A 24,893-nucleotide genomic window follows, 5' to 3' on the forward strand; every position below is an offset into this window, starting at 1 on the left:
CATGGAAATGAAACAGAATACTAAATTCAGACTGTGGAATTATAGTAGAATACTTAATGATGCATAAAATCCTCTAAGTTGGCAATTGAATTTTTATATTCTCTTTTTAAAATTGTTAACTTGTGGTATCCACATCTGTTAAGTTCTGTTAAAAAGCACAGCCATGACCCATGGGCAGTACCATTTCAAGGAGCTGACACACATGTGCCAGGGGGTAAAAACTGGGTGTTAGAGAGTATTATTTTAATTCTTTCGAAGGAGGAAGAAAGAAAGGGAATAGAAATGCTGAGAAGGAAGCGGAATCTTGATAGACGCTCATGGGCATTTTGAACTCACACTGACACTGAGATGACCACAGTCCATGAACACAAACCTCTGTTCTGATGGGCCTGTGTCTGTAAGAGAGCCAGCCATCATGTGGTTTTTATGCTCTGATACATCGTCTGTACAAATACAAGACCTTATGTAAATGATCTGTGTTGGCTAAAACTATGTTTTCTCTCCTCCTCCACCAGGGAGGATGCCTTGGCTTTGTCACACTCTGGCTCTAGGGCGCCCACGTGGTCACAGGTGACCAAGGAGTTAGGATTGTGAGAGCCCTTGAGAATTTGGATCCCCTTATTGGTCTTTAGACATTTTGGTACCAGGGTTCCATGACTCTTTCTTAAATAAGGTACAGGTTCAATAATCTTCATATTAAATGTTTTCACCCATCATAATAAAGACCCACTCAGTTTCTGAGGGTCAGACAAGCATTAGTACTATTTACCAGCCCATGCAGAGGACCCGGGAAATGACATACGCATTTGGAACATTGGGTTGTATCGAACATTCTTCCAACGATGTTGGTTTGGAAGCAACTTGCTGAGAAATGAGACTTAGAAGGAATTTTAAAAATGAATAGATTTAAATGGATCGCCAGGAAACAGGATGACATTTTCCATGTCTGAGATACAGAGCTCTACAGGCCCTGTTCAAGGAATGATAACTAGAGTGATTTTAATTTAGTGCCAGATTCATGTGTGGGAATACATGAACCCAAGTCCAGGCCGCACTGGGTAGAGTCTTGGTTCAGAGTAGTTTTCATCCCACAGATAATGAGGAGCTACTGGAGGTTTTTAAGCACGACACTCAGCATGACCAGAAAGCATTTTAAGAAGCTTACCCACAGTGGTTGTGAGAGCTGGATTAAAATCATGAACAAACGATGACAGCAAGAACAGAGAGAGAATTCTAATAGCTCAGGGCAAGGTAACGCAGGCTAACAAGGCGTGAGACACAGATGGGGTTTGTGTGTGTCTGTAAATTTATTTATATGCATGTGGTAATGTGCATGCATACATATGTTTAACCATATACATTAGCCATGTTTATGTGCACTTATGCATACAATTTTGTGCATGTGTATGTGAAATATTTTGGATAGACAGAATGTAGTGCTGCATGGTAAGTATCCTGAGAAGACAGAGCTGTCTGGCACTGTTCCTATTATCACTCAAAGCAAAACTCTGAAAGGCCAGAAGATGAATTGACAAAAAGGAAGCGGGGGTGAGGGGAGGCAGGATAGGATGGCGATGACCGTAACAGCTCACAAACACAACCACACAACCTGGACAGTGCAGCTCCAGGGCAGACCAGCAGGTGTGTCAGAGCATATGCCAAGGGCAGATCTTTGCCTGGCAGAATTTAGAAATATGTGGGAAAGATTTTTCAGGGACATTTCTTTCTACTTAAGAGAACTTTGTTTCCTGCCCCCTGTGAAAATTACAAGCAGTTGACACTGAAAATTTGCATTTAAAGTTATTCAAGCAGAGCTTCTAAAATCCTCCATTATTTGATGTTTTTATTACTAAGCTTCATTATTATGTTTTTAAAAGTAATTTACTGCTTAGAATGTGTTCTAAAATATTTTTGTTTATATGTTATTCAAGTTGATGATATTTTATTAAATCTAAAGGCTTATTATTACAGTGAACAAAACTGTCGAGTTTAACTTCAGTCTGTTGGAAGAATAACATTTGCAAGGATGTGTGAAACGTCCAACCCCTCTCCTAACACACATTATTAATAACAATTCTTATTGTGTGCCTACCATACAAGTTCTAAATGATAAAAATATAGAAGCAATCATTTGATTAATGTCATGTCATCAGAATTCTGTGACTTCCGAGTGTTTCCTGTAAAATTTCAGGGGAACCTGCACAATCCATAGATGAGTCAGTTTGTCAAAGAAGATTTAACTATAACTTTATTCTTCTGTCAGTGGCTGTGGAGCCTTCAGATAGATGACTGTACTCAAACAGTAAGCTAAAATGGGGTTTTTGTTCCTTTTACAGCTGTAAAACCAACAATTATTTTCATTAAGCTGCGACTGAGCCCTCTTATACCTCGGTAAGGAGAATAGAAATATGTAGAGAGCAACAGATGGTAGAGGTTTCAGTTATGAGGTTGACCACGTGTGTGGTGAACTTGTTTGACAGCTTGCAAGGGCGTAAGGGGATAATGCAGGAGGCCTGTGGGGGCGGGGGGACGTCCACCAGAGAGGCTAGAAAAAACAGAGTTGGGTTTGATTTCCCAGTTTTTGCTTCTTTCAGGTAAATGCTGTCAGCCAGGAAAAAGAATTCTATTTATTTAGTTTGTTCAGTGTGACATGCTAAATGAAATCAGTTAAACCACAAAAATACACAGTCAGGGCTCAGCTCATGAAGCCACCACCTGGAAGTTCAGCATCCTGTATGGGCACCAGTTCAAGCCCCAGCTGCCCCATTTCCAATCCAGCTACCTGCTAATGGCTTGGGGGAAAACTAGCTGAAGAGGGCCCAAGCATTTGGGCCCTTGCCACTCACATGGAACACACAAGCAGGCCTCTCCTGGCTTCACTCTGACCCACCGCTAGCCATTGTAGCCATCTGGGGAGTAAACCAGCAAATGGAAGATCTCCTTGCCACCCCCCAACCCCTGTAACTCTTTCAAAGAAATAATTTTTTCATACACATATATGTATATAAACATATATAGCAATTCAGTATTGTGAAGAAGTGATTTTTTTCTTGCCAAAGTATAAATATAGTATAAATGCTCTTTTTTTTAAAAAAAAAATGCATTTATTTGAGAGGCAGAAAGACAGACATCAAGAAAGAGGCTGGTTTACTCCCCATATGGTAGCAACTGCTTGGGCAGGGCCAGGGCTGAAACCAGGAGCCACAAGGGTGGCAGGAACCCAGCCAGTCCGCGTGCTCAGTCCTGCACTCAGGCTCTGCATCATCAGGAGCCGCAGCTGGGAGCTGAGCCTGGCTGGACACTTCGCTGTGGAGCATGAGTGTAGTTCACAGGCATGGTATGCACCAGCCTGAACACCTGTCCCCCTCTGGTCTGTGTTCTGTGGAAAGCATGTTTTTTGTTTTTTTTTTTACCCTCAGGTTTCTCTGGCATGAAGCCCTACTGAGGCCTTTAAATTCTGTGCTTATTCTTAAGAAAATAAAACCAAAACACTTTATTACTTAAAGAATTGAAACCTGGGTCTGATTACTTCTGAGTTAATAGGAAAATGATGTGAGGAGAGTTCTGCCTGGAAGCTGCTGCCGAGTGGAATAGCCGACAGCTGCCAAGTCAGCAGAGCCACTGCAGGCCTCTGGGTACTTGGCAGCTGGAGGAAGGGTTCAGGGAGTGAGCGCTCATCAGGACACACTTGAGGGGAGAGAGGAAGAACCTCCTGTTTGACCTGGCCGGTGCAGCACGTGCACGGATGGCATTATAGAGAAGAGCAGGTGATCAAAGCACCCACACTGAGTTGCCATGGCTGGGATTTGGGCTCCAGTTTCAATGCAGGCATGAAACTTCCCATGTGGACATCCAGCTCTCCTTAACCTTAGAATGGTGATCCTTAGAAAGGAGACGTAGCGGGGTAAGTTTTGCCCACCAAAGGAATATTATGACAATTTTGGAGACATTGTTGGTTGTCACAGCTGTGGAGGGAGAGTGCCCTGGCCTGTAGCAGGGAGAGACCAGGCCTTGGGGACGGAGAGGGAGCTTTGGGCAACGGAGCCACAGAGAACTGATATCCAACACCTGACAGTAGAAAAGTGGCCCAGAGCGCAGTGCGGAATGAGCCTAGCCTCGGGAAAAGCCAGGCTGTGTGCATTCAATGACAGAACTCAGGGAGGAAAAGTTTGAAAGTCCAACTCTCTTAACCAAGGAAATTAAATCACAGAAATGAACCAGGGAGACTCAAGTCAGAGCAGCAAATGTTTTAGAGTTATATGAAAATTGCCAGTATTTGACTGTTCTTCAAAAGGGGCGGGTGCAAACACATATGGTTCATCTTAGGAAATTCTGACATTTATTTCCAAAGAATCAATACTATTTTCCTTAAAGTAGCAGAACATGGATCTGATTAATTCCGAGTTAATATGAAAACCATCTGAGATGAGTTTTGTCTGGAAGGCTGCTACAGAGCTGTGTGGCCTGTAGCCACCAAGTCCAAGGCCCCACTGGCCTAGGTGGAGGCATGGGTGTGAGTTCCACCCCTGCACGGGCACTCCTGAAGGGGAAGGGCTGGGCACAGAACTGGCCTGGAAACGAGCTGGCATGTAGACGCTGCTAATTGCCATGCTATTGGGGAGAGACCAGAGTGAAGCTAACGGATGGGGTCCAGTTCATGGCCAGAAACACTTCCTAGCCCAAAGCTGGTGTGCATGGGCTTCACACACAGCAGGGGACTAATGGGGGCTTGAGCTCCTCTGGGCACTCAGCCAAGGGCTCTGGGGGGCCTCCTGGGTGGACTAGATGAAAGGGAGCTGCAGCCCTGGTGCCGCACTGCACTTCAGCACAGCATCCTGGAGTGCGAGATCTCAGAGCCTTTGCGTCCTGAAGCTGCTGGAGCTGTGAGGTGGGTGCCCAGCGGCTCTCCCTGGCCGTGAGGTGGGTGCTCAGGGGCTCTCCCTGGCCAGGAGGTGGGTGGGTGCCCAGGGGCTCTCCTGGACTGTGAAAAGGGTGCCCAAAGACGCTCTCTGGGGCCAGTGAGGACAGTTAAGCCCTCTGTAGGTGCTGCCTTGAATTATGACTTGTTGACCCACAAGAGCTCTTTTTCTCGTTTAGGAGTCTGCAAACATTTAAAAATTTACCTTTGTAAGTCAGGAGGTGCTAGGAGGCTAAGGGGATGAGGGGGATTGCAGAGACTAACATGGTATTTAGAGCAGGGGGTCTGTTAATTCCCGTTTAGAGGGGAACAGAGTTTGAATCATAACTGGGTTATAATCCATAAAGGATACATCTGAGTACACAGACATCATGTCAATAAAAGCATTCTCATTTGTAAGTTTTGTTTCTGTGAGAAAGTGCTCTCCTTGTAAGGAGTGACCTCTTTTTGTCTGATTTCTTTTTAATCCATAACAATAAGTGGTGGGGTGGTAATTGCAGATTGTTCAGCTATTAAATGCTATTTACTGGAATACATTTTAGAAAGAACATTGTTTTTACAAAGAAACAATAAACATCAGTTTCTCTTTTGTTCTCCCATGGAAAAAATATGCTTTAGTAGGTATTTGTGGGCTAGGAAAATTTCAGCAATGGAGAACCTTATGGTAATAAGACATTGAAATGAGATACCTGCCATCCCTGAAGTGGAGTCTTAGTTAAATGTGTAGAGCACAGTCCCTTTGTCAAGACCCCATGCTGCTGTCACCTGTTCTCTCCCTTGGTTGCATGCAAGGACTCTGCTTTCTCGCTGGCCTGGCTCTCAGCTTTGGGTGACTGTCCCCACCCTAAGAGGGTACCATGCTTCTGCTTGCCTCCAACTCTCATCATAGTTTGCATGGTTTCAACCCAGCCTGCACTTGAGAAGTTTGTCAATTTACAGTAATACTTTTGGTATGAAATTATCAGAGTGATTTGGCTTTCATTTCAAACTTTTTAAAGGAGGAGACTTTTCAATGAGGATCTGCTTGGTCTTGTCTTTCAAAAGGTCTTGGAAAATTAACATTTCAGTAAGATCCTGACTGTAAAGGTCAATGTCATTTAATAAAAGGAATAGTGTTTATGGGGCCTTGAAGCTCACAGCAAACTCTTGGAGGCTATCTCCTCTGGCCTCCACCTAAGTACTTCAAGGCATGCTCCATCTTCCTGTCCCTTTTATAGATGATACAGTTGGGGTTAAGCAGGCCAAATGCCTGCCCAAGATCAGAGAGCGAGCACCCTCGCAGTGTCTGTTACTGCAGTCTTGTTCTCACAGTTGTCTTCTTCCCAGGCCTTCTTTCCCATCCGCTCCACCATCTGCCTGAATGCATCTTTTCGATAGCCAGACATTAGTGTCTCTCTGTTTGGCTTAACAGCCAAAAGGCCAAACACAAATTTCAAGACTCTGTAGCCAGAGCTGTTTGTTGGTTCACTCTTTGGTATGCTCACTTTATCCTGCTTGTGGGGCTGTGGGCCAGCGCTCACGTCTGTGAATCTTGCTGGTTTGCTGGTAGTTCTGGCCCTAGGGGTTCTCCATAAGTAAGCCAATAGTGTTGCCTTCCTTTGGGATTTTTCTCTCAGCCACTCTTAAACCCTCCTGTTCTACATAGAAATGAGAGAGGGAGAGGGACCCAGGCAGAAACAGGAGATTCTGCTCGTCTGAAGGGTTCTGTATAACTCATCCAGCCCTTTGAAGGCATGGTCTGTAGGCTCCCATAGTTGAATGACCACATCATTGCCATGTACTTTTTTAGAGACCATAAAAACCTTGAAAGTATCTCTTCTGCTACCCTGTGCAGGTGAAATAATTTTTACTTATAAGAAAACAAACTGGAGATCATGTGTTTTGTGTTCTGTAGAATGAAAAGAATGATGTGAGAACACCCCAGAAGACTTGGAAAGTGCTAACAGAAGTAGCTCTTCCTCCCTCATCTTTTCTGGACCCCATCCGGGGGCAGCTACCTGGCATAGCACCTTTCACCCAGATCTGAAAATGGGTTACTTAATTGAACAGGTGAGAAGGAGATAAAATGCTTTGGACACTCACCTTTCATGGCATCAGAACCCAAGTTTCTGAGAACCCAGAAGTCTCAGTACAAGGAACATAGAAGCCATACCTGGTGAATTCTGTAGAGGTCATTTTGAGATAAGAAATCTTAATTTCTTATAGGACTCCTGGTAGATTCCTTGCTTATTCTCTGCAGGATCTTTCTGATACACTTACCTTTTCCTCCCCCACATATGCACAACTTCCAAAGAATGCTTTGGTAGGAGGCCTCACTGCACATTGAAGATAGGACTCTTAAGACTCAGTTTCCTCATGTGGTACCATTTTCCAGATAGTAGGATTTAAACTACTGATTTCACTTGAAAGTATAGGTTTAAAAAACACACTAATTGCGTTTGAAGTGATGATTGGGCAAAGTGAATGTAACAATTCATATTTCAGAGCTAAGGAACTTCCACAAAATGGTGTTTCCCTTTCAGTGTGCGCCCCATTTTATTCAGGAGCATTAAGCAGTGTTTGATTTACATGGAATTAGCATTTCCTCGTTCTTGGAACGTGCTTGGGTTTGTATCTGAACCTGGAGCTGACTTCAGGCCTTGGCCTCCACTGGTCTCTTTTTTCTTTGTCTATGAAAGTGCAATGATGATCTCTTGGATCCTTTTCTAAGTTTTCAACCTCCCAAAGCAACAAATGAAGTGCTTTTGTGCCCAGATTCATCAGGGATAGGTTTTCCCTACTACATGTCTCTGCTTCGTTCCAGGGTGACACAAGTGTGCAGTGGGGTCTGCAGCTGCATGCCAGCATTAGGATGAGATGGTTATTTAGGTTGGCATGATGGACAGTGCTGATGAGCTCTTCACAGCAACCTTGCAGCTGTGCCATTAGGTAGCACCCAACTGGGCTGTGCCTCTGATTTCATCCTACATTTTCATTTGAATACTCTAAGAATATAGTTCTGGCTGAGGCATTCCCAAGACAAGATGAATTAAAAAAAAAAAAAACTTGGGATAGTCTGCTACCCATCTCATTAATACCTGCTTGAATATTTGGGCATATTTTATTCATTCTGGAAGTTCCTACTTTAATGATGTTATTGTATATAATAATAACCTATGGGTTTTTGACCAGCCTGTTAAGTAGTAGTGGCTCTCACCTTTGGTTTTTCTTTCTGCTAGAGTATATTGTAAAAGTGCTAGGAGAGGAGGGAGGAAGAGGTACAGACTTTAGATTGCTCCTGTCTCTCTCCACCATCTCCCCACTGCTAGTGATTCCCATGGCAATGTGTAAAAGCCTTTCTGCACACATGTGTTCCTAGGTTTTGGCCATCAGGCCTGGTACCCTCTCAAAGTGTGGCATCAGTGTCCAGGACTCAAAACCTTTCCACATACCAAAGGCCCCAATAGCTGCATTGCTCCCCCGTCCATACTTCCCGGTAGGTTGAAGCCTTGCATTCACTGTTTCTTTGTGAGGATTTAGTAGCTGCCCTTAAGCATCTGTATCAGCCTCGTCAAGCCAGCCTGACATACAAACTGTAACTTTATGGATCTGACACTTAGCAGGGTCACCACCAAGACCACGAGCTGTGGAACGCTAGTCGGGAAGCATGAGTGGAAGACGCAGCTGCTCCTGAGTTATGGGCTGCTGGAAGGATGACATGCTGGTTAGAGGAACGGGGCTGTCTGCCTGTTTGTAAGCTTGAGAGCAGTCTGCTTCGTGTGATAGAGGCTCAGTTCTCTCTGGGAGACAGTACACATCCTTGAGGAAAGCACTAATTTGCTCCTGATTCTGAGAAAAAGTTTCTCTGAGTTTGGAAGCCACATCACAAGCTCTGGCTTTTTTCCCACTGAAAAAGTAACAGTCATTTCTATTTTAAAAACCCGTGTCTGTTCTTACTGCTACTTCTACCCATTGGTATACAAGAGATCCTGCCCAAGACAATTAGATGAGAAAATAAAACAAAAGGCGCACTGGAAAGAAAAAATGGAGAGTTTTCAGTTTTTATAGATGGCATTATCTTGTATATAAAACCCCCAAGGAATGCACATATACTTAAACCTGTTAGTTGCAGCATATAAGATCAGTGTGTAAAAATTAACCACATTCCTAGATAGCAACAATGGACAAAACCAAAAAACAGTGGAGTAAAACCACTGTTTTACTCCCCAAATGCCTGAAACAGCCAGGGCTGGACCAGGCCAAAGCCAGGCACGTGCAACTCAATCTAGGTCTCTCACGCAGGTGACAGGGACCCAAGTATTTGAGCCATCACATAGTGCCCTGCAGGGTGCATGTTGGCAGGAAGCTGGATCAGAAGCAGTCATGAATTCAAAGCCAGCTGCTCTGATAGACAGTGTGGCCCTCCCAAGCAGCAAAGCACTAGGTATAAATTCATCCAAGGAGATACATAAGATTTATACACGGAAAATTACAGTGTTGCTGTGAGGAATTAAGAGCCATCTAAGCACTTCAGAAAGCTTCCTATATCCTGGATTAGAACAATACTGTCCAATCTGATCTACCTGTTTAAGATAATCTGTCCAATTCCAATGGCCTTTTTTGTTTCAAAAATGGAAAAATCTATCCTAAAATTCCTGTGGAATTCCCAAAACAATCTTTTAGATTTATTTTATTTTTATTGCAAAGGCAAATATACAGAGGAGAGACAGGAAGATCTTCCGTCTGATGATTCACTCCCCAAGTGGCTGAACGGCTGGTGCTGTGCCGATCTGAAGCCAAGAGCCAGGAACTTCTTCCGGGTCTCCCACATGGGTGCAGGGTCCCAAGGGTCTGGGCTGTCCTTGACTGCTTTCCCAGGCCACAAGCAGGGAGCTGGATGGGAAGTGGGACTACTGGGACTAGAATTAGCACCCATATGGGATCCCGGCACTTTCAAGGCAAGGACTTTAGCCACTGCATCGGGTCCCACCAAAACAATCTTAAAGGAAACAGAACTCATGATTCCTAATTTCAGAAGTCTCTGCAAAGCTGTGTCAACTGGTGTGGTATTGGTGAAACATTAAATACATAAAAACAATGGAATAGAATATCAAGTCTAGAAATAAACCTGTATGAGCTTAGAGCAGACTGGTTGTCAACAAGGTACAAAGACAATTCAGTGGGGTTAAGAACAGTCAGTTCAGCAGGTGGTGCTGGAACAAATGTCCACATGCAAAATGATGAATTTAGATCTCTGCCTCACTCCATATGCAAAAATGAGCCCAAGATGGGGCAAAACCCTAAATCTAACAGCTAAAACTAGGAAGTCTTAGAAGGCATGAGCATTTGTTAGAGCAGTTACGATGCTGCCTGCGATGCCCATATGCCACAGTACAGTGCTGGACTCTAGTCCTACCTGCACTTTTGATGTGCACCTGGGAGGCGGGAGTACCATTCAGCTGGCTGGGTCCCTCCCTGGGCTCATGGCATTTGGAAAAGTGAACTAGCAAACCAACCCCCCCCCACCGACTCTCGTTCTCTCTCTGCCTCCCCCTCCTTTCTTCCTCCCTGTTTCTTGCCTGCCTTTCAAAGATAAATAACTTTTTTTAAGTCTTTAGAGGAAAATAAGAAAATAAACCCTCATGCCTTAGATTTGACCGTGGATTAGATTGATACCAAAAACAAATAGCAGAAGAAAAAATGGATTAATTATTTTCTATCAGAATTTAAATCTTAAGGCATAGCAGGTAAAGCCACCAGTTGCAACACCTGCATCCCGTGTGGGTGCTGGTTGGTGTCCTGGCTGTTGTACCTGCTATCTAGTTCCCTGTTGTTTGGTTGGGAAAGCAAACCAAACAGCTCTCATAGGCGTAAAGTAGTAGTAGCTGTTAAGTAGTAGTGGCTCTTACCTTTGGTTTTTCTTTCTGCTAGAGTGTATTGTAAAAGTACTAGGAGAGGAGGGAGGAAGAGGTACAGACTTTAGATTCCTCCTGTCCCTTTGCTGCTCTCGTAGGCGAGCCGGAAGTGGTCCCGGCTTCTGCTGCCAGCCTGATCCAGGGCTGGCCAGGGCAGCTTTCTGGGGACAGAAAGCTGGTGAAGATTCATCTCTCTGTCTCTCCGTCCCCATCCTGTAGCCCTGACTTTCAAATAAATAAGTCTTTTAAAAAAATTACAATCTCTGGTGCATCTAAGAGCCCTATTGAGCTCTATTGAGCCTTATTGAGCCCTATTGAAAAAAAGAATCCCAAATGATAGGAAATAGTTGCAAATTAGATACCTTGTGCCAGAATAAGTAAAGATGCTTTACAGCTGACTTAGACGGTTAAAGGACCTAAACAGAGTCCTAAAAAATATGAGAATGGCCAGCAGGCAGATTAAAAGACATTCAGCATTATTAGTCACTAGGAAAATGCAACTTAAAACCACCATTTCATCCATGATTCTGTATTCCAAAGTGCACAGGATAGACAAATCCACAGGGACAGAAGGTAGATTAATTAGTCACCAGGTACTGGCTGGAGAGGAAGTAAGGAGAGGCTGCTAATAGGCAGAGAGTTTAATTTAGAAATGAAAATGACCTCAAATTAGACAGCGATTTTGTGTACTTTACAGGGTGAATTTTGTGCGGATTTTACAGTTCTGTAAAGCTGTTAAGAGCAGCAGAAAGAAAAAACAGTTAAGACACCCTGGTGATATTTCAATTCCTGTGCAAAATAGGAATGAATACACAGCGTTTCTTAGTTAAATCAATGCATCTGCCACTCCCTTCTCCTGAGCAGGCAGGACAGATCGTCTAGATCAGTTGAAAGGATTTGTTATGAAGCAATCATAGCAATATTCAAGGCCCTCCTGGGCTGGAGGGTGGCAGCAACTTTCTCTGCCATCTGCTGGCTCTGTCACCCCTGAAATCCTGATACTGTGCAAACGGGCAGAGTGGCTCCCGGAGACTGTCAGAAGTTGGTATCACGTGCCTGGCGGCCTTCCGCCCTTGCACACTGCTGTCAAGGAAATTCAGTGTCCTTTCTGTGTCGCTCTCCTGGTGAGAGCCTCCGGGCAATTCTGAGTCCCCGAGCTGCAGAACCCAATTACTCTGTCCTGTCATTTTTCTCCTGGCCTCACTAACATGGTTACACGCAAAGAAGTCACATCTCGTCCAGCACTTAGTCAGAATCTGCCTTGTTCTCAAAACAGACCGCACCATGTTTGGCCATTGTACCAGGTAACACAGACATATACAATTGGGTCTAGAATTTGAAAGTAAGTGTCGGCTTTGTCCCTCCATCTGTTTGTTCCCAGGATCTGCTCAGGATGCTGTCAGTGTCGGGTGCTGGTGTTCTTTTCTTTCCTTCCTTTTCTTCTCTCTCTCTCTCTCTCTCTTTTTTTTCCCTGAAGGCCATATGGATAAAGATTTTATCACCAAGGTCAGGTAGCAGCTTGCAGGATGTAAAGGTTGTTCCTTGAGAGAAGACGCACCTTGGAACTTGGCTCTATACTAGTAGCCAAAGTGCTCGTTACTCAGCATTACTTTGCGTGGCCAATCATGCAGTCGCTGATATTTGCAACTACTGCCTCAAGATGCAGCAGAGGGTGGCAGCTGCCTTTCATTGTTCAAGGAAATTTAAATTATACCTAGTGTAATAGTGTCCAGAGCATTCTTCTAGTTAGTTATCCATGTGTAACACAAAGCGTATCTTTTTTTTTTTCGTTATTATTAACCACATTACTGAAGTGACACAATTTGCACATTCCCTGCTTTAACAAATAAAAGAGCTTCCAACTGAATTTCTTAAGTGACAGACCTCTGCTCTGGAAACCAGAGAGGAAGTCAGCTAACTGTGTAGTGTTGCAGTGTTCGTAAAACGAACAGCAGTCAGGGACTTGAAGGACTTTGCATACACAGGGTTTTATTCCTGGACCATGTTCTGTGGCCACATGGAGGGACCCAGTGACTTTAGAATAACCGAGTCTGTTTGCTCTTAAGAAGCAGGCTCGCAAGTCGACAAGGAAAGGCAGGGAGACAGATGGCCGGCTATTGTGTTACAGCCATCATCTGCCGGGCAGTGAACAAATATTAAGTGAATAATATATATGTAATTGGTGTACAAGTACAGTTGCAACATTTCTAATACACTGAAGGATGGCTACTTCTTGAACATTTGTATTTCACTGAACAACATTGAAATGTTTCTGTTTATAGGGTTAATCCATTTTTGAACTGCTGTAAAATGAACATTTTTTTCCTCATTTTTGACACCACTGTGCAATATTTTAAATTGAAGTGGCCCGTAATGGCCCCTTTTTATTTTCCATAACAACACGAGCACTAAATTATAGCTGTGCAATTATGTAAACAATGGAAATGCTTCCAGAATGAATCCTTCCTTTAAAATTTTCATTTTGTGTAATTGTTGGAAGGTTTGGAGCCATAATAAACAAAATTATTTTACACATTTATCGTTCTAAAGGTCAATTATAAGAGAACTAAAGGAACAACACTATGCAAAATGAATAACCCAATTTCTATTGCCGTCACCATATGTTTTTCTTATCACTTATGGTTTTCCAGTGACTGTGTACATAGCTTTCAATTAAAGCGATTCATTTGCCAGGCTGAATGCAGTTTGTGTTTATAGAACCGTGCTGCGGAGGAGAGGAAGCAACGCGCCTCTGTTTGAATTACCTGATTTTTTGCAAGATCAGTGATGAAACAGATGTTCTCACCAGTCACTTTCTCAGAAACCAGGACCTTTTGATAAGCTGCAGATTCACAATTATTGTACAATCAAGGTTCCCACTCACTGTGTAGCATGTGCATGAAACTTTAACCAAAGTAAGAAGGAAAAAAGCCTCATTTGGTGGCCCGCCCACTGTATTTTAACATTTGGCAGGGGCAATTTTATTTCCCCTGAACAGAAACATGTGAAAAAGCTTTCCAGTGTTTCACACACATCAACTGTATCGAATAAAGCTAATTCCTATTTGAGACTCCGTTTATCCTTGAACTCATTGTTTAGCTCATTAGTTAGTCTTTTTAAGAGTGTAGAAAAGAGGTTAATTCTTGCCACTGGAGTATTTTGTTTAGGGTAAGGTCTAGAACTCTGCAATCAAGAAAGTAAAAAATCAAAAGTAGAATTTCCCTGTTTTTGCCATTTGCCTTATAAGCTGTACTCTCCCTTTCTCATTGCTTGAGTGCTTTGCTAAGGATGGTTGGTACTTACTGCTGCAGCTTCTTCATATTTGGGTAATGTGTAATCCCAGGGGCTTGTTTGGGCCACAGTTGAATTGTTTTAAAATCTTTCTGTAGATCAGTAAAATAATAGTTTAAATTTGCAAGTTAAATCTGTGATAAAAGTTTTATGAAATAGAACTCTTCAGTTGTTATTTGAACAATGCTGTTTTCTGTGGTGCTTTTCAGTTTACAAAGTCTCTGTTCACATCTCCTGACCCCTCAAATCCTCTGTTTTGCGGGGATCCTCCCAGCTTGTGGACGAGAGACGGGAAACACAAGCGTACTGTGGGCTGCCACAAGCATACCATGGATGGGCTTCACCCAGTCTCTCTCTCTCTATCTCTCTCTCTCTCTCCCTCTCTCTCACACACACACATAACACACACACATGCACATACACACACAAAACACAGGCATGCCACGGGCTACCCCTAGTCACATACACACACGTGAAGCCTGAGCATACCATGGGCTTCACCCAATCACACACACGTAAAACACAAGCATACTGTCAGCTGCCCCCAATGTTTCACACACACAGTCCAAGCCCTGGCAACCTTACTTCTGGAGGCCTTTTCACCTTGACCAAGTTGAAGGACAGGATGCAGTCCTGAATAGTATGTGAGTCACTTGGTGAAAGTGATGGTCCTTTCCTGGTCTCTGCCAGTCCTTGTGACACGTGCAGCCAAGCCAGCTAGAGCAAATAAAGGAGCTGCCCTTACACCAGCCACCCTGACATTGCAACTTGCCCATGTGGCCGTGAGAGGTGGCCCGAAATTATGGCCTCCATCAAAAAGTGATATTTTCAGCGAATATTTCACAGCATTGATTCACTGTTACTGTATTGATTTTAGGAATATTTTGTTTATGAGCAAAGATTAAATTTCCTAAGATAATTTCATTTAAGTTTAAAAAAAAAAACAAAAAAGTATTCACTTTGAAAACCTGTTAGGCCAATGGCATTCATTTTAGATGTGGACATGGTAAATGGTGTGTGCCATCACATCTGGTGGGTGCATAAAACCTGGAGCCTGGGAAGGGTTCAGAATCTCTAGATTTTGCCTTCTGCCATTCCAATTAGAACTGTGGGGTTGGTGAGTGGAGGGCCAGGCGTAACAGGACCGCTGTCCTGAACAAGAGGAGTGGAGCTTTTTGTGGAAACCCCCCCTTGCAATAGGCAGCTGCTCTCTCAGGGCACCCTGGGATTGTCCCTACGTTCAAATGTTCCATCTCCATGTAGATAAGCAAAGTAAGCAGGCATATGGCCACAATTTGGCTGACTTGACACAAGGGTCATCTCTTTAACCCCCACATTAACCCTACCCCCACTCTATCTTTGGCGCTTGTGGCCCAAGCCCTGCTTCTCCTCAGGGCACTGTCTTACTTGGGTAGCAGGGTAGGGCAGGGTCGCCATCTGCTCCTTCCGATCTTCTTGCCTGTAGAAGCAGGTTCCATTGAAGTAGCTGGCTCTAGTCCAGGGGGAGGGAGAGCCATGTGACTCGATGGTGGCAATGTGTGTATCCAGGGTCTCCAGCCAGCATCAACATCAACAACATGCCCCATTTTACAGATCATCACTTTCACATGTATGAATCAGACAGGACAAAATGGCTCCCACTGAAAAGTTCGGACTCTGGCCTGTTAACATATTTCATTCCTGATTCTCATGAACTTATCATTTTTTTAAATTAAAACTTGGAAATTCCACTGGTGGAAATGGCTCGTTTTAAGTCAGTGCTGTGGATTTTTTTTTTTAAACCCACAGGCCTCAAGGTTTAGGTCCTCTTCTCAACAGATGGAATTAGCACAAACATAGCAAAGTTAACATCATGGTTGTTTGCATTATTAATCTTCAAATACATGGCATTCTGCTACCTTGCTAGCCAGGTTTGCACAAATCCTTTCATTGCAGCATATGTCAACAGAACCGTGCCTCCATCTGCTGCTGGAGAGCTTGATGCCTGATATTCCGAGACAAGGCCCAGCACAAAGCGTACCTCTGTGAGTAATTACAGGTGTGTGGTGAGGAGCGCAGGGCATTAATCAGAGGCTTAATTATGAAAAAGGTAGATCTTTTGTTCCCCTCATGGAGCATGAGCCTACCACACACTCGCCTAACTGCAGCATCCATCTGCTCAGGCCCTGAGAATGTTTGCCTTGGCTGATAGGGACCCTAAAATGTATCACAGGATGTGATTAAACTAGGGGTAAACATTAACCTAGGAGAAGCGTGCTTCAGGTTTTTCTTCCCTTTCTTCCTTCCTCTCTTTTATTTGTGTGTCTATTTGTTTATTTTTAGTGCAGGGAAAAAAAATTGCTGAAATGCTAAAACTTTAAATCAGTACTTTCTGAGCTATTTTTCTTTGTGTGAGCTCTGGTAGATGAAGCATTATGTATGCACAGACACTTTAAGGATGTAAATAGCATGATCTGTAGAAATGGAGTGAATTTACCATGTAAGGAAGAAAGGTCGTATATACATATAAATATTTTGTGAATACATATGGCTTCTCCTTCAAGAAGATAAGTGGTGAAATAGATATCATGAAGGGCTAAACTCAACGTGTTGTTACTACTCCAGTTTAATTGGACTGAGTCAGGATTGTTGTACAGGATTTTCCAAACCACCACACTGAAATCTAAGGAAAGAAACCAGAACGTGTTTTTTGCTTGTTCGTCATGGATCTGGAGTCACCTTAGGTTGCTGACAAGTCTCAGAGCTAACAACCTTTTGGTGTATTTGAATAAAGCCACATTAGAACTTTGTAGTTTCTTTATAAATCCCCCTGTGTGCACACTCACACACACACACACACACACACACTTAAACAGATGGCCTTGGAGATGTCACTTGGCCAGGAATGGCATGAATGATGTCGGAGGGAACCCGCTGATCTGCCACAGGACTGGGAGACGGCCCCTGAAGACGCAGGGACTCAAGGCTCTGGGCTGAAAATGCCCTTCCCTTTACACCCTGCGCAGAGGCAACCAGGTGTCCTTGCGTGTTTCCAGCACAGCTGCACTCCAGAGCCACACCCATTGCACGGCCTCAACCCATCAACCCTTAGCACTTCCTGCCTCCCCATCTCCTAGTGCACGCACTACCTGAGGAGCAAAGATCACCATCTGTTTTTCTCCTGTGTGGATCTTTTTTTAATGTGAAGAGCATGCTTTAATATTGAAAACCTGAGAGCGAGTGACAGAACATCTTCTTTTGGTGATAGCTATAGGTGGGTTTTATTTACCTGGCTACTTCAGCACTCCACTAGTTTGCCCACTTTGAGATGTGCCATGTTTGAGTTGTGGGGCAAGTGGTCTTACAGCTGGGTGTCTCCATTCTCTCAACTGTCCTATGAGTTCACTAACCCTCCCAGTAAGTCATATCCACAATGTTCCCGATCCCTGAGTACTTTGTGTCATCAGTGTTTTGTTCAGTCACTGTACAGTGTTCACATGTACACACAAACTGGCTGCTTTGGAATTTTGTTCTTGAAACCACCATTGTGTTCTCTTGCCTCCCTTCATAGGACATCTTAAATACCATCATAAGGCACTGTCCGCCCCGCTTCTTCTCCCTGGGTCTGCCTGGCTTCTCCATGCTGGTAGGGGACTTCATTGCAGCGGCTGCCAGGGTCCTCAGCACAGACACGCTGGCGGTGAGTATGACAATGCGCAGCGTCCAGACTCCCGGGAGGCTTGGCAGTCACTAACAAGGTTCGGATTTCTCCACTCTTAACAGGTGTCGACTCATTAGTGCAATGTGAAACTGGGCTCTGAGGGCAGGCACCCCGGCAGCTGATGTGTGAAATTGTAGGCTAAGATGACACACTGGTCTGGAAAGGCGTTTCATCAAGAGGTTCAAGTGTGAGAAACCCCATCCTCACAGACCCAGTCGCATTCACACACAGTCAGAGCGAGCCTGACTCTCAGATTCCTACCAACACCGTCCAGCAGATGTCTCAGACCAAGAGAGGTCTAAATGGACTTTAGGAAGAGCTTGTTGTTTGAAATCAAAACCTTGGTTCTGTTTCCAAAATGTCCGAATGCTAAAATTTTGACTAGAAATCTATGTATGTTTTTTATAACTGTGCCAGAGAACTCTGGCTGAATTCTTATGCTAAGAAGTGTATTTATGAGCCTTAAGGACCACAAAAAGTGTTTATTTTCAACCCTATGTTTACCTTCTCTGCTGAGCAATGTTATAATGCCCTTTTTGAGAATGCCTTTATATATTTATTTCCAATAAATATATACATTATACATGTATATATTATACATATGTGTATATATACATAATAAATACATTTTCAAATGTATTGTTCATTTGAAAGACAGGGAGAGTCAGAAAGAGAAAGACTCAGATCTTTCACTTGGTCATTCCGTACATGGTCCCAACAGTCAGGTCTGGATCAGGCCAGAGCTAGGATCCTGGAACTCCATCCCGGTGCACCACCAGGTGTCAGGAACCCAGACACTTGGGGCATCTCCTGCTTCTTTCCCAGACAGATTTTCAGGAAGCTGGATCAGAAGTAAAATAGTCAGGATTGGGAGTGTCACTCTGATTAATAGGATGCCAGGATGCAGGCATCGCAAACAGTAGCTTAACATGGTGTGCCACAATGTCTGCTCCATCCCTTATGCATTTCAATTTCAAAGCTGTTTCCCGTTTATGTTTTATACAACTGTTATCTACTCAGAATTATCCTCTGCCTGAGCATGATTTAAAGATTAGCTATAATTGGTAAGGTTTGTATTAAAGTCAGTATGATTGTTCAGCGTGCTAAATTTTGTTTGATAACATGGGTTGCCTTTTCACTCTATTTATTTCTTCTCTAAGAGTAAGTTCAAACTCTAGGCCCTAAGTTTTAAATTACATGTTTACATTTTGTGTATCTTGTATTTCATGGTGGTATTTTTATGCACTAGCGTTTCTTTTACTTAAAAAACAAACAGCAACAACAACAAACAGACAGAAAAACAGAGGTAGAGTGAGAAAGATCCTGGCACGTGCTGGTTCACTCTGAACATAGCCATAGTGAAGCAAGGGACCAGAGACTCCATGTGGATCTACCATCTGGGCAGAAGGAACTCAGGTATTTAAGACATCATCCACTGCTTCGCAGATGCATTAGCCAGTAGCTGGATCAGAAGCAGCCCACTCAGGACTGGATGTGGCACTGTAACATGGGATGCAGGTGTGCCAAGTCGTGACTGAGAGTGGACCACAATTTCTAAAAAGGATAAATTCGAAAGCAAAGGGAAAAGAGATGGGCAGAAGGGATTAATTAAGAAAAGGTGAAAAAGGAAGCCAATGTTGAATTTATTCAACTTTTTTTTTCAAGAGTATGATAAATTTTCTTTCTTCATTATTTCTGCAAAGGATTTCAGGATAATCAATCAAAGACCCAGTATATTTTATGAATCAAGTCAACATGGAAAACAGTCAGAAGATATAAGCTGGACTAATCATACTTCTTAATGGAAATTTAATAAAACCAGGTGGGGGAGTTTCTATAAAAAAGCTGGCACCTTTGTCAGAGATTATACACCTTGCAGTGGTCATTCTCTAACCTTTGACTAGCTGAGCGATTGAAATAAGCTTCTAGGCATGGCCAACAGGCAAATGAAAAATGCTTGGTGTCACTAGTCCTCAGAGATTAACAAATGAAAAATCACAATAAAGCAGTCATCTCACAACCAATAGGATGGCAGTGATCAGAAAAAAAAGATAACAAGTGATGGTGAGGCTACGAAGGAAAGATACCTCTTGTATGCTGTTAATGCGAATATAAATCCTGACAGCCATTATGGAAACAGGTGCAACGGTCCCTCAAACAATAGAAAAGAGAATTGCCATCTGACCCAGAAATCCCATGTCCAAGTTCATGTCCAAAGGAAAGAAAGAGAGTCGGTGTCTGGAGGGCACCATTGTTCACAGTAGCCAAGATGAGGAAGCAGCTTAAGTGTGAATCACCAGATGAATTGATAAAACAAATGGGATTGTATGGCTTGTACAGAGAGAGAGAAAGGAATATTATTCAGCCTTAAAAAAGAAGGAAATTCTGTCATTTTGGACAACTTGAATACACTTGGAATTTATTCTGCAACTTATCAGTAGGGCCCTGAGGTCACCACTGTTTCTGTTGCTCACGTGCCCTGTCAGTTTTGGGTTTGATGCCAGCTCCTCCTGTGACTCCAGCTTCCTACTAATGCAGACACTGGGAGGTAGTGGCAACAACTCCAGTAAGGTCCCTGCCCACACCCGGGCACGAGACCTAAATTGGCTCCAGACGGGAGCTGAGAAAAACATTTGGGAAGCAGCAGATGGAGGATTTCTCTCAACTAAACAAACAAATGAATGAATAAAATATTAAGGTTACATAAAGTGATAGCAACTCTTTGAACTATTGTTTTGTTTAAACTTGAGGTTTACAATTTTGGTGGAGCCATGCAAGGTGTTTGGATGGGGCACACCTGTTCATTCATATTTTCAGTTAGCCCAAATTAATCACACCTGTCTCTCGGCCCCTGCTGAGAGAAGAGCTCTTCAAAAACTGGTGAAAATTTATGCACATCAGCAGCATTTGTGCTAGCAAAAAGCCAGAGCCAACCCAAGAAGCTATCAACAAGTGTGGCGGTGTGAGCAGAAGATACTGGATGCAAGCACAGCGGATATCTGCTATATAGCAGTACTGAGTGAAAGCAGTCAAACTTAGAAAAACGCATAATTTCACTTACATAAACTTCAAAAGCTTGGGGGTGTCACAGATGATTGTGTTTTTTTGGGCATATGAGGAGGGGTTGACAGGGGATCATACAGAGGACATCCATGGGCTGCAGCTCACATTCTCCCTTGGCCTTGTGCCTGCCCCTGCAGGGCTCTGACCTGTCATCGTACCCCACACTCCCAGAGAGACGGCCATTTGGGAAGGGAGCCCAAGGGCCATTTGGATATGCTCCAACACCATTCACAAACCACACACAAGTTACCAAAGTAAAAATTAGTTGCTATAGATTTGTTGAAGTGTGAATGAGCCCTGCCTGCATTTGCCTTGGTAGGACCAGACTGAATGATTCTGCAGGCATTCTATGGCCCATGGGTGGATGGTCCCCACCCTGCTCTAGGCAGAGGGGCTGGCCCCCTATTGTCAGCTGAGACTTCTCCACAGGCTGAAGATAGGCACTTCAGAAAACTGATCGCTTGGGATGCTCTAAAGGACCACAGACTGAGAAAGCCAAGATCAGAGGTAATTACAAGAAATACAATTGCATTTTTGGAAATCACAGTGTCTGTTGATGCGTTCAAGGCTCCTGAGTCACTACGCCTGCTTGGAAGTCTTTGTTTTTCCTGTTGCACACTTCCCGGGCCCCACTGGAGCACTCCTTTGGAACTGCTGCCTCTGACCCTTTCATCCACCCATCTCAGAAACCTGCCTGTGGTTGTCATGGAGATGCAACACCTCCAGCCCTGCAGACCAGAGCACAGCTTGCCTTAGATTCTATTTCTCCTGCCTGCTCCCTGAGTGTCACCATGGTGCTGTCACCTCAGCCCTGAGCATGGCAGCAGCATGGCATGCTTCCCTTAACCCTTCTGCTTCAGAGCGGACTCCAATCCCTAGGCTCACAGCCAGTCCTTGTCACAATCTCAGGCCTGGGGCAATGGTCCAGAAGGGTCCTAATCTGAGACTTGCCATCACTGCTGCAGTCCTCTTCCCACTCTTCCCAACAGGGAACTTCTGGGATGTGTAGTGAGTACGTGCCCACAGCAGTTAAGACTGGGTATCATCCCTGCATGCTTATAAAAGATCTGCTCTAGTAGCAAAGCCATGGGGTAGGTGCTTTGAGGAGAACCCCATCTGGCCCCTCAGCTTCCTGGTTCCATCTGCCTTTCCCTGCCCATGTCGTTGACCGCAATGAGACACTGCACACATTGCAGCTCCCCGTCTGGAATCTTCTTCCCATCCTCCATCCCCTGACTCAAGTAAGTCAGGCTTGAGTTCATTCCAAGTACATGGCCTTGTACTTGTTATCTATTCTTGGGCAATATCCATAAGCACATGGGCCTCATGTTATATGTCTGTAAAGTCAATGTATTGTGGGAGGGATTGCATGGGTTTATTATATCCTCTTGAGAAAGCTATAGCAACTCTGAAATTCTAATACTGTGCATCTGGTTGGCACACATTCTAGCATTCAGTCTAAAATTCTGCAATACAAACCAAGCATATGCATGGCATGATCCTTGAGAGCTGCCCAAAGAAAAGAACAGACATCAGCACAGACTAAATAAAGATCTTCCAGAGAATGGGAAGCAGTAGTGAATGAGGAGCAAGCAAGGTTCTAGAAGGTTCTCCTGTGGATCTACTATGTGCTGGCTAGCAGGTGTGGAGGAGTCATTTGCAGAACCCAGGAGGCACCAGTATTATAACAGTTTGCTTCACTGGATGAGTAGTAGATGGGAAGGCACATGCCAGAATAGTCTTAGTGGAAGAAGTGATGCTGAAAAGATACCCAGAAGGTGATCCGTGTTCACCCCCAGTAAATGCAGGCAGCAGCAGCCCTGACCTCAGAGCAGTGCTTGCTGACCGTCCCTGGGACTGGAGAAACAACATGACTCTCAGGCTTTTCTCTCATGAGGGCTACATGCATCAAATAAATGCAAGATATGTCAGAAACAACAAATAGAAAGAAAAAGCTCAAGGCAACGATGTTGGAGCATACGGGGCTCAGATGACCAATGCCTTAAATTTGCCTGAAATATGCCAAGTGAAAAATTTCAAGTGATTTAGCACTGAAGAAATGAAAACAGGATAGATGAGGCATGAGTGGTAAAATGTTGAATCTAGATATTTGTGTGAATATACATGTAACACATGTTCTTCATATTAGTGTTTGAAGATATCTGAATGTAAGAGTGAAAGCAGTAGTAAGATAATATAGTGAAGGAGACAGGATATTGTTTCACACAGTTCCAGAAGCACTCTTTGATAACGTAGCCCAACCATGGAAGAGGCCTTCTTGACCCTGAGTGGAAATGTCAAACAAGCAGGTGGAACTGCAGCTGTGGAGTTAAAGAAAGACATTTGGAATCAAGATTACTGGGGCGTGATAGGGCACAGGAGCTGTCTGAAGCCTCAGGTCTAGTTACCCCTTGGGAGTCACCACTTGTATTTCAGTGACCACCTGACAACTGTTCTGCCCCTGAAGCATCATCCACTGGCTCTGCATACCACACCACAGCATCCCCCCTCAGACAGGGGGAGATGTGGACAGTATGACCCACAGGGCGCTTCTTCAACTTCTCCAGCTGAAGTTCCGTGACTCCCCTCATGCACAGCCAGCTGTTCTCTGGGCTGTGTGTTTCTCTCCCACTTCCGTGAGTCACCTCTATCCTCTGCCTTTGCCTTTGTTGTCTGTTACCCGCTCAGCTCATTCTCATTCATTGCCGGCCTGCCTGACTCTTGTCTCTGGGCCCTAGCCAACCTTTCCTTTGGTGTTTCCTGGCTGTGCTGAGAGGCACCAGTCCTGGCTGCTTCTGACAGGCCATCTCGTGGTTTGTCAGAGTTGCGATACTGAGCTCCCATGGTGCCCCCAGTGTGTTATTGTAACCAACTCTCCTCCACCCCATATACCATTACCATACTCCCATCCCTGAAGGAAGAGCCCTCCATTTTATTTCATATGCATGCAGGGCAAGGGTGGACTAGGGGGAGTTGGCCTTTGTGCCAGGCCAGGATCTATCACTTGCGAGCTGTGTGACTTTATACAGCTGTATGGGGGCAGGCTTTGGGCCTGGAGGTTAAGGTGCTGCTTGGGATGCTACATTCTATCAGTGTCCTTCCATGTGAGTCCCAGCTTCACTCCCGTCCAACTTCTGCCATTGTGCACCCTGGGAGGGAGCTGCCATTTGCATGGCAGACACAGTCTGAGGTCCTGGCTCCTGGCTTCTCTCTTTCTCCTTAAGTGAATTCATTTAGGTAAAACAACAACTTCCCTGTATTCTCACAAGAGAATGGAAATGGTGATAGTATCTACACCAGTGGGTCCCTGAGGGAATGATAAGAGGAAATGCTTATACAACACTTAGAACAATACTAAGCACAGAGAGGTCTCAAGTATTAGCTGCAGTTGTTGCAACTGTCAGACGCTGGGACAGATGAGTTAGTAGGTGGATGGTATGCCGTTGTCTTGGTGTCTGCTTCCATTCTTGGCTCATCAGGGCTTCTGGGAATCTTTGGCCGAATCGAAACTTAATGAAGGAACTCTTTAATATGTATCTAATTCCAGTAATGGACAAATAAGTGATTCGCATGTTACTAGATATGGTGATGTAACAGCTCACCATGTTATTTTACGACATAGTCCTTGGTGAAACATAGAACGTTGGTAGACAATGTCTTTTCTCTCTTTACCCTGTAATAGTTCCTCCAACCTCACTTTCTTATGAATTTCCCTCAATTGTTCTTTACTGCAAAAATGACACGCAGGTAGAAAAAAATGATGCTACCTGCTTTGTTAAAAGCAATCATATTAAGGTGTTGTAAAACAGTAATGACTGAGTCGTTTGCCTTTGTAACTCTAAATGAATCTGCAGCCAGTTTTCACATTTGTGTACATGGTAGCATAGTAAAAATTTTTCATTCCTTCGAAATTTTCATATAAAATCTCTTACTTGCTTAAATATGTACCTTGGAAAAATTACCTGGCATAACATGATTTTCCTTATCTAGAAAAAAAAATAATTAGAAAGATCTCCCTCTCAAAGCC

General features: G+C 43.9%; 1 protein-coding gene across 4 annotated transcripts in view; it reads left to right on the top strand.

The window, feature by feature from the left end:
* Positions 1-24,893, top strand: part of RALGAPA2 (Ral GTPase activating protein catalytic subunit alpha 2) — a 267,919-nt gene that overhangs the window by 125,369 nt on the left and 117,657 nt on the right. For all 4 annotated transcript variants that reach the window (XM_040981780.1, XM_040981778.1, XM_040981777.1 and 1 more), the window contains exon 24: positions 17,654-17,782. In XM_040981780.1, the coding sequence (XP_040837714.1) occupies positions 17,654-17,782 (129 nt within the window). The remainder of the gene's footprint in view (positions 1-17,653; positions 17,783-24,893) is intronic.

Source organism: Ochotona curzoniae, unplaced genomic scaffold (assembly GCF_017591425.1).
Source record: "Ochotona curzoniae isolate NIBS_2020 unplaced genomic scaffold, NIBS_Ocur_1.0 contig_3520, whole genome shotgun sequence".
Classification (NCBI taxonomy): Eukaryota; Metazoa; Chordata; class Mammalia; order Lagomorpha; family Ochotonidae; genus Ochotona; species Ochotona curzoniae.